The sequence below is a fragment of the Chiloscyllium punctatum genome, chromosome 1, assembly GCF_047496795.1.
Source record: "Chiloscyllium punctatum isolate Juve2018m chromosome 1, sChiPun1.3, whole genome shotgun sequence".
NCBI classification, from domain to species: Eukaryota; Metazoa; Chordata; class Chondrichthyes; order Orectolobiformes; family Hemiscylliidae; genus Chiloscyllium; species Chiloscyllium punctatum.
The window spans coordinates 180,859,007-180,869,700 of record NC_092739.1 but is presented as its reverse complement, the minus strand read 5'-3'; the positions used below and the strand labels follow the sequence as shown (position 1 = coordinate 180,869,700).

The 10,694-nt window shown below is 49.8% G+C and overlaps 1 protein-coding gene across 1 annotated transcript in view; it reads right to left on the bottom strand.

The window, feature by feature from the left end:
* The window catches only part of LOC140480925 (matrix metalloproteinase-21-like), a 42,193-nt gene extending 35,019 nt beyond the window's left edge, over nt 1-7,174 (bottom strand). Inside the window, exon 1 of the mRNA XM_072576517.1 lies at nt 7,004-7,174. Within this exon, the coding sequence (XP_072432618.1) occupies nt 7,004-7,174 (171 nt within the window). The remainder of the gene's footprint in view (nt 1-7,003) is intronic.
* Between the last annotated feature and the right edge of the window lie 3,520 nt (nt 7,175-10,694).

Here is a 10,694-nt window from a genome sequence, read left to right as displayed (position 1 = left end):
TAAAGGATCTGTTTCTGTGCTGGACGACTTTATGGTTCTACCGTTCTCTAAAGGTTTGGCAAGATCTGGACAGAGAGAACCATTTCACCTCGAACACAACTCCTTAATCCCACAGGAAACCTGAGTAAAACACTGCTTCACTCCCAAACAGATTATTGTATTCCCAAATAGAGAATCGACTATTGGACATTCAGGCAATGAAGTGAAGCCACGAGGATTCAAAGATAAATTATCCATAAGAATAATTCCAGGGATGGCATTCTTCCATTCCAAAGATAGATTGGAAAGGTCAGTCGGCTCTCCTTGGGAGAAGAATAGATGGATTTGATCGAGGTTTATAAAACCCTGGACAGAGCAAACAGGGAGAAGGTATTTCCAGTTGTGAAAGGGTCAAGAACAACAAGACACACGGTTAAGATAAGGAGCTAAAAGCAGCAACGGCAACACAAGGGAAAATGTTTTCATGCAGTCAGGGGTCAGGGTCTGACAGGGTGTGAGGGAGGTAGGTTCACCCGAGGGGTTAGGGTCTGGAGTGTACTGTCAGAGTGTGTGGGGGGGGGGTAGGTTCACCCGAGGGGTCAGGGTCTGGAGTGTACTGTCAGAGTGTGTGGGGGGGGGCAGGTTCACCCGAGGGGTCAGGGTCTGGAGTGTACTGTCAGAGTGTGTGGGGGGGGGTAGGTTCACCCGAGGGGTCAGGGTCTGGAGTGTACTGTCAGAGTGTGTGGGGGGGGGCAGGTTCACCCGAGGGGTCAGGGTCTGGAGTGTACTGTCAGAGTGTGTGGGGGGGGGCAGGTTCACCCGAGGGGTTAGGGTCTGGAGTGTACTGTCAGAGTGTGTGGGGGGGGGCAGGTTCACCCGAGGGGTCAGGGTCTGGAGTGTACTGTCAGAGTGTGTGGGGGGGGGTAGGTTCACCCGAGGGGTCAGGGTCTGGAGTGTACTGTCAGAGTGTGTGGGGGGGGGCAGGTTCACCCGAGGGGTTAGGGTCTGGAGTGTACTGTCAGAGTGTGTGGGGGGGGGGCAGGTTCACCCGAGAGGTTAGGGTCTGGAGTGTACTGTCAGAGTGTGTGGGGGGGGCAGGTTCACCCGAGAGGTTAGGGTCTGGAGTGTACTGTCAGAGTGTGTGGGGGGGGCAGGTTCACCCGAGAGGTTAGGGTCTGGAGTGTACTGTCAGAGTGTGTGGGGGGGGGCAGGTTCACCCGAGAGGTTAGGGTCTGGAGTGTACTGTCAGAGTGTGTGTGGCGGGGGGGGGGGGGGCGGGGGGGGGGGGGGGGGGGGAGAGACAGGTTTGGCTGAGGCTTTGATAAGGAGATGGGATGATGTAGAGTATGCAGGATTACAGGGAGAAGGTGAGAGAGCAGCACGATGCGTCCTGCTCATTCAGAGGGCTGGTACAGACATAATGGGTAGAATGGCCTCCAGTGAATCTTTTCCTGAGGAAAGCCATTGATAAATATGTTTCAAAATCCATGGGAACAGGAGTAGACCATTCTGCCCCTCAAATCTGTTCCACCATTCAATGTGACCCTGGTCTCTCTGTGGCCTAACCCCTCCCTGCCCTTGGCCTATACTCCCTTCATACCCTTGTTTAACAAAAGTACATCTGTCTCAGATTTAAAATTAACAACCAATACAGCATCCACTGCCATTTGTGAAAGGCAGTTCCAAACCCCTCCCACCTTGTGTGTGTAGGAATGTTTCCTAACATCTCTCCTGAACTCTCTGAACCTAATTCTCAGACTATGCCCCTGGATCTCGAATCCCCATCCAGTGTAACCATGGAAGAGGGGCCAGGCAGTTGGCAGAGATGGCCCTGTGGGTAGCCCGCTGCCTGGGTATCTCCACAGCACAGCCAGCTTTCGTTGTACCCCGACCATTCCTCATGTAGTCCAAAATGGAGCCCTGGCTTATTGATCGTGTGAATAAGGTTCCTCTGCCCTCTGTCCTTTCATCCCTGTGTCCAATCTCCCTGTTGAGCTGCCTGTGTTGGTGTTCTTTACACCAGGAAGATGACACACAGCTCGCGATGGGGCTTTGGAATAATGGAATCTCAGCCAGAACCCTGCAGCAGACCTGGGCAGAGGGTCAGTGAGGTGGGACTGAGCTCAGGATGTGCCATGGACATCTTCCTGATCCAGAGATTCCAATCGGTGTTGTTGAACACCAGAATACTGGGGGAGGGGGGAGTCACTGAAACACAGAGACTAGGAGCACCAGTAGGCCATTCGGCCCTTCGAGCCTGCTCTATAATTCAATACAATCATGGCTGATCATCCAACTGAGTCCCTGTTCCTGCTTTGTCCCCCATACCCTTTGATCCCCTTAGCCCTAAGAACAATATCTATCTTGAAAACAATCAATGTTTTAGACTCAACTGCTTTCTGTGGTGCAGAATTCCACAGGATCCCCACTTAGCTGAGTTGGTTGGACAGCTGGTTTGTGAAGTAGTGTGTGAAACGCAGTGTGTGATACGCAGTGTGTGATATGCAGTGTGTGATACGCAGTGTGTGATACGCAGTGTGTGATATGCAGTGTGTGATGCACAGTGTGTGATGCACAGTCTGTGATACGCAGTGTGTGATATGCAGTGTGTGATATGCAGTGTGTGATACGCAGTGTGTGATACGCAGTGTGTGATACGCAGTGTGTGAGACGCAGTGTGTGATGCACAGTCTGTGATGCACAGTCTGTGATACGCAGTGTGTGATATGCAGTGTGTGATATGCAGTGTGTGATATGCAATGTGATACGCAGTGTGTGATATGCAATGTGTGATACGCAATGTGTGATATGCAGTGTGTGATACACAGTGTGTGATGCAGTGTGATACGCAGTGTGTGATACGCAATCTGTGATATGCAATGTGTGATATGCATTGTGTGAAATGCAGCGTGTGATGCACAGTATGTGATACGCAGTGCGTGATACGCAGTGTATGATACGCAGTGTGTGATACGCAGTGTGTGATGTGCAGTGTGTGATGCGCAGTGTGTGATGCGCAGTGTGTGATGCGCAGTGTGTGATACGCAGCGTGTGATACGCAGTGTGTGATGTGCAGTGTGTGATGCGCAGTGTGTGATGCGCAGTGTGTGATGCACAGCGTGTGATACGTAGTGTGTGATATGCAATGTGTGATATGCAATGTGTGATATGCAGTGTGTGATACGCTGTGTGTGATGCACAGTGCGATACGCAGTGTGAGACGCAGTGTGTGATATGCAATGTGTGATACGCAGTGTGTGATGCGCAGTGTGTGATATGCAGTGTGTGAGACGCAGTGTGTGAGACGCAGTATGTGATACGCAGTGTGTGAGACACAGTGTGTGAGACGCAGTGTGTGAGACGCAGTGTGTGATACGCAGTGTGTGAGACGCAGTGTGTGAGACGCAGTGTGTGAGACGCAGTGTGTGATGCGCAGTGTGTGACGCGCAGTGTGTGAGACGCAGTGTGTGAGAAGCAGTGTGTGACGCGCAGTGTGTGACGCGCAGTGTGTGATGCGCAGTGTGTGAGACGCAATGTGTGATACGCAGTGTGTGAGACACAGTGTGCGATACGCAGTGTCTGAGACGCAGTGTGAGATGCACAGTGTGCGATACGCAGTGTGTGAGACGCAGTGTGCGATACGCAGTGTCTGAGATGCAGTGTCTGAGACGCAGTGTGAGATGTGCAGTGTGCGATACGCAGTGTGTGATACGCAGTGTGTGATACGCAGTGTGTGAGACGCAGTGTGCAATATGCAGTGTCTGAGACGCAGTGTCTGAGACGCAGTGTGAGATGCGCAGTGTGCGATACGCAGTGTGTGAGACACAGTGTGTGAGACACAGTGTGTGAGACGCAGTGTGTGAGACGCAGTGAGTGATGCGCTGTATGTGATACGCAGTGTGCGATACGCAGTGTGTGATACGCAGTGTGTGTGATGCAGTGTGTGAGACGCAGTGTGTGATACGCAGTGTGTGATACGCAGTGTATGATGCGCAGTGTGTGAGACGCAGTGTGTGAAACGCAGTGTGTGATACGCAGTGTGTGATATGCAGTGTGTGGGACGCAGTGTGTGATACGCAGTGTGTGATATGCAGTGTGTGATACGCAGTGTATGATGCGCAGTGTGTGAGACGCAGTGTGTGAAACGCAGTGTGTGATACGCAGTGTGTGATATGCAGTGTGTGAAACGCAGTGTGTGATACGCAGTGTGTGATATGCAGTGTGTGGGACGCAGTGTGCGATACGCAATGTGTGGGACGCAGTGTGTGGGACGCAGTGTGTGGGACGCAGTGTGTGGGATGCAGTGTGTGGGACGCACTGTGTGATACGCAGTGTGTGATACGCAGTGTATGATGCGCAGTGTGTGAGACGCAGTGTGTGAAACGCAGTGTGTGATACGCAGTGTGTGATATGCAGTGTGTGAAACGCAGTGTGTGATACGCAGTGTGTGATATGCAGTGTGTGGGACGCAGTGTGCGATACGCAGTGTGTGGGACGCAGTGTATGATGCGCAGTGTGTGATACGCAGTGTATGATGCGCAGTGTGTGAGACGCAGTGTGTGAAACGCAGTGTGTGATACGCAGTGTGCGATACGCAGTGTGTGATACGCAGTGTGTGTGATGCAGTGTGTGAGACGCAGTGTGTGATACGCAGTGTGTGATACGCAGTGTATGATGCGCAGTGTGTGAGACGCAGTGTGTGAAACGCAGTGTGTGATACGCAGTGTGTGATATGCAGTGTGTGGGACGCAGTGTGTGATACGCAGTGTGTGATATGCAGTGTGTGATACGCAGTGTATGATGCGCAGTGTGTGAGACGCAGTGTGTGAAACGCAGTGTGTGATACGCAGTGTGTGATATGCAGTGTGTGAAACGCAGTGTGTGATACGCAGTGTGTGATATGCAGTGTGTGGGACGCAGTGTGCGATACGCAATGTGTGGGACGCAGTGTGTGGGACGCAGTGTGTGGGACGCAGTGTGTGGGATGCAGTGTGTGGGACGCACTGTGTGATACGCAGTATGTGATACGCAGTGTATGATGCGCAGTGTGTGAGACGCAGTGTGTGAAACGCAGTGTGTGATACGCAGTGTGTGATATGCAGTGTGTGAAACGCAGTGTGTGATACGCAGTGTGTGATATGCAGTGTGTGGGACGCAGTGTGCGATACGCAGTGTGTGGGACGCAGTGTATGATGCGCAGTGTGTGATACGCAGTGTATGATGCGCAGTGTGTGAGACGCAGTGTGTGAAACGCAGTGTGTGATACGCACTGTGTGATACGCACTGTGTGATACAGAGTGATGCCAAAGATGTGGAATCAATTCCCACACTGGCTGAGGTTAACATGGAGGACACTCCTTGGCAGTCTCTCCCATCACATGAGGTGTGGTGACCCTCAGGTTAAACCACCACCAGCCATCTCTCGCTCTAATAAGGGAGAAGCCCCCGTTTCTCTGGGACAATGCTGCGTTCACCTTATCATTGGAATACTTACCAGGAATCCTGCCTGGGAATACAAACTGGGGAGGAGGAACACCAAGAGGGAAATCCAGCTCTTGTTCAGAGAGGGAACAGAGGAATCAGTGGGAGCGAGGGCTGTACAACAGGTTCCCGTGTACGGAGAGAGCGTATTCGGGAACTCAGTAAGTGCCTGAACCAGGAGCTCAGAGAGGGCTCTGCAGCCTGGGACTGACTGTCACTGATACTCACCTCTCCCATTCTCATCCACGCCCAGCCTCACTACCATCTCAGCCCCTTGCCCTCCTCTCTGCCCTCCTCCTGCCCTCATGAAGGTCTTCCTTGGATGTACTTTCGCCAGGTCGTCTAACACCAGCCCAGCCTTCATCTCCTGCCTGGAAGCTTCCATTCATCTGCCAGTCTCAGCCTTGTCTCTGTCTCTCTGTAGCGCCCTGTCCAGCAGGATCCAGCTTGGAGTCTGTCTGGGGGGTCAGTATGGGCACTGCCAGTCTCGTACACACTGTCTTCATTGGCGATAGGCATCTCTCCGAGAGACTCCAATGTTGTACGTAGACAGTACAGATGGATGATGTAGATTGGACCTTTGCTGACCCCCTTGGTATCCCACTGGCATTGCTCAATGTCAGGACATGACAGACATATGCAGTCATATCATCCTGGCTGTGTTGGTGTTGCTGGGCGTACAGTCTGTGTGGAGCCAATGCTGTGACCTCCCCACCCTTATACTCCGACCCCCTTGAAATAAGGACTAACAAGCCATTGGCCTTCCTGATTACCTGCTGGACCTGTGTGTTAGCTTTCTGTTTCATGCACAAATTTTCCCAAGTCCCTTTGCGCTGTAGTTTTAAATAATATTCTGTTCTTGAGTTCTTCCTTCTGGAATGACCTTCACATTTTCCATTTGCCAATGTTTTTGCCCACTGACTGAACTTAACAATATCTCTCTGTAAACTGTGTATCCCTCTCACAACCTGCCTTTCCACCCATTTTTGTGTTGTCTGTAAATCTGGCTACAGGAGATTCACACCTTTCCTCCAAGTCATGAATGTATATGCTCCCAGCACTGATCCCTGTGGAACCCCGCCTGGTCACAGGTCACCAACCTCAAACAGCCCCTTCTCCTCACTCGCTGTTTCCTGCCCATGAGCCAATTCTCTATCCACACCAATAAACCACCTCCAATATGGTGGGCTCTTAAGATAGATTCCCAACAGTGTGGAAACAGGCCCTTCGGCCCAACAGTCCACACTGGCCTCCCGAAGAGTAACCCACCCAGACCCGTTCCCCTACCCTATATTTACCCCTGACTAATGCACCTATCACTACGGGCAATTTAGCAACGGCCAATTCACCTGACCTGCACATCTTTGGACTGTGGGAGGAAACTGGAGCACCTGGAGGAAACCCACGCAGACACGGGGAGAATGTGCAAACTCCACACAGGATGGAATCAAACCTGGGGCCCTGGCACTGTGAGGCAGCATGCTAACCACGGAGCCACCGTACTGCCCCACAGTGACCCTTTGTGAGATACATTGTCGAATACCTTCTGGAGATCTGAATACAACACATCTACTGGCTCCCCTCCATCCACTCTGCTTGAGGTTTCCTCGTAAAACTCAAATAAATTAGTCAGACCTGATTTTCCTTTCATGTAGCCACGCTGACTCTGCTTGATGAGATTCTGATTTACAATAACTTTTCCAACAACATACATCAAGCTAACCAATCTGTAGTCACCCACATTTTGCCCACTTCTCTTTTCGAATTGGCAGGGTTTCCAATCCACTGGCAGTTCTCCAGAATCCAACGGTTTCCCAGTCCCCTTCCTCCCTGTTATAGGCACTGCTTCAGGGTGATGCACTCACAGTTGAATAGCCTGTTGTCACTCAGGTTGTATCCAGCAGCAGTGAACTGGGTGGGGAGCTGAGATTCCATGGGTGTTGTGAAGTTGGTGTGTGAAATTATAAAATTGTAAAATGGGGGAAGAGTGTGTGGTCCCTTTAAAAGACAATGTGTTCTTTTTTACACTTAGGGATTTAAAAATGAAGGTCTGTGGGCAGCAGCTGCAGATACTGAAATTCACACATTTGTATCAAAAAGCTATCCAGTTAGCCAACCTAGGCAGCATTTTTACCCAGACAACAGTTTAAATTCAGCCAATTACTTTAAAAAGGCACTTGGAGACTAAAGAGCAATTCAACTTAAATCTGATGGTGTTGACAATCTTGGACCAATCCAATTGTAAACGTATCGATATGTCATCAAGGGTATTAAAGAAGAGAGAGCATTTGAAAACCAAGGAGAGCAAACTCCACCATTTGCTACGAGTTAAGAACCCCCAGCACTCAAGAGAAATTAGCTCTCAGTCATCTATATATTAGAGAAACCACCATCTAAATAACGTGGCACTTTGGATAGAGGAAGATAGTGGAGAAGACATGGCAAGTTCTCAAAGACTTGTAACCTTAGCTACAATTTTGAGAGACTAAGTTCTATTGTTTTGATATATATAAATTGGACTTTTACTTTATTGAAACAGCATACCATTAGAATTTTGTTTTATTGGGGAATAGTTAGTGGCTAGAGGGGAATTGTTTAGTGTGTTAGTGGTTCTGTTAATGTGTTCACTGTTGGAATTAGATAAATAAATGGTTACTTGTTGAATATAGAGTGAGTGCAAGGATTTATTTCATTTAACCAGTCCTTTATAACAGATTTGGGGAAGTGGGGGGATGGTGAGTTGTAGGTTATAGCCCTTTTTATTTTAAACAGATTATGGGGCTAGGTTATCCTCTCTGGGTGTTTTGGTGTTAGTTATCAGAAGGGGAAGGATCAGCCCTTATCCCTGTGTAACAATGGGGAAGTATATACCCCCTGAGGGTCAGGAAACTCAGTCTAATCTCAATTTGACGGCATGCGCCGTGAGCGAGAGTGTAGGTGTGTATTCGAGAAAGCTCCATATTGAACAAACAGCTGGACACAGCAGCTAGGGACAGCTTGTGAGGATGCTTCCCAGAATAGCAACTGAGCAGGGAGAAAGTGAGGGCTGAGGTTTCGGGTCTGGCCAGGTCACTGAAACTGAGGAGGCAGTGTCTCCTCCAGCTCCTCTCCATCACTCAGGGCACCCCAGGGGCACTGCCAGCTTCCAGGCTGGGGACTTGGAGAGTCAGCACTTCATTCAGTGCAGAGAGGGTAACGTAAACATCGCGGCCCCTCAGACCGATGGGCGCTTCACCCACCCACAGTGTGTGCCCACTGGCCCCTGGGACTGTGGAAGTCATCACAGCTGAGTCTGAGCAGGGTCCTGAGCCAAAGGCCCGTCACAGAGTCATGGGGCTGAGCGCACAGCTTTCAGATTGAGAACATTACCCATTCAGAGTGAGTGGAGACCGAGAGAGCAGAAATCCAGTTATCACAACCCAGTTACTCTCAGAAAGAATCCAGATACTCCACTCCGTTTTCCTTGATCCCCTGCCAATGCACACAGGATCTGTGGGTTGTTATTGAGCTGGTCTGTCTCAGAACTCTGTCGGATTGCCAGGATACTGCTGAAGGTTGAAAGGACACAAGAACGTGTCCTGATGCATGGAGCAGGCGAGAGAGAGAGAGAGAGAGCAAGAGAGAGAGAGAGAGAGAGAGACAGAGAGAGAGAGACAGATGGAGTGAGGAAAAGAGAAAGACAGCTGCCAAGATAAAGAAAGGACGTAGCAATGAATGGAGGACAGACAGCGATTGAGAGGAAAACTAGAATGAGCAGCCAGACTGATCGGGAGCAAGTGAGAATGATGGCTGATGTGGGGAAACCTGAGGGTGAGCGAGGGATAGACAGAGTGTGAGAAAAAGAGAGAGAGAGAGATCAGGTAAGTGGGAAATACACCCTAGAGAGAGAGAGGGATGGACAGGCATGGAGACAGAAATGGGGAATTAGTGCATGAGACAGTGAGAGCAATTGGGTGACAGAAATAGAGCTAAAAAGATACAGTGAGGAATGAGAAGTGACCTCACTGAAGCTCCACTGAAGATAGGGTGAACTTGACAGGGTGAATGCTAAGGGAGTCATCCCCATGGAGAAGAGATGAGAGCTAAGGGCCAGAGTTTTAAAGTTTTGGGTTTCTCTTTCAGACAGAGATGAGGAGATTTCTCCTCTTGGTGGGACACTAGTCTGGGGAACTCTCTCCCCAGAAGCAGTGGAAGCAGACCATAGGATTATTTTTAAGGCAGAGGGAGACAGACGATTAATGAGCAAGGGAGGTGGGGCAGGGGGCAAGGAGTAATTTGGAGTTGATGCCACAGATCTTACTGAATAGCAGCACAGGTTTGAGGGACGCAGAGGCCTGGCTGTGTTCCTAATTAGTACATTGCCGCACTTTTTGCATGGCTAAGGGAGCAATTAGCTCACAGCAAACAGAGAATAGCAGTAACTAGATTTGATAAGCTCTCATTACTGAATGCTAGTGTCCTCCGACTGTGACCCTAGGTTCTGGACTGCCTGGACATCGGGATTATCTTTCCTGCATTTACCCTGTCTAGTCCTGTTGGAATTTTATAGCTTTTTTAATGAGATCCTATCCCTCCTTTTCCTAAACCCTGAATATTGTCCGAACCAATCCAGATACTCCCTACACAGTCCGTCCTGCCACCTTCGGATTCCGTCTGGTAAACCTTGACAGCACTTTCTCCTGAACCAGAACATCCGTCCCCAGATAAAGAGACTAAACCTCCACACAATACTCCAGGTGTGGCTTCACTCAGGTTCTGTACGATTGTTCCTGGATCCAAATCCTCTCTCTATCACGGCCAACATACCATTTCCCTCCTTCATCACCTGCTGCACCTGCACGTTTACTCTCAGCAACTGATGTACAGGGTCACCCAGCTCCCATTGCACCTTCCCTTCTCTCCATCGATCACTCTTCAGATAATAGTCTGGCTTTGCAGCTAAAATTAAGGAACCTCATATTTATTTACGTTTTACTTTATCTGCTGTGTACTTGCCCACTCGCTCGGCCTGTATAAACCTCACTGTATCCTCCTCACAGCTCACCCTCCCACCCAGCTTTGCGTCTTCTGCAAACTTGGAGATATTACATTTATTTCCCTCCACTATATCATTAATATATTTCCTGAATATCTGGAGTCCAAGCACTGAGCCCTGTGGTACCCCACCATTCACTGCCTTCCACTCAAGAGAAAAGATCTGTTTATTCCTGCTCTTTGTTTCCTGTCTGCCAACC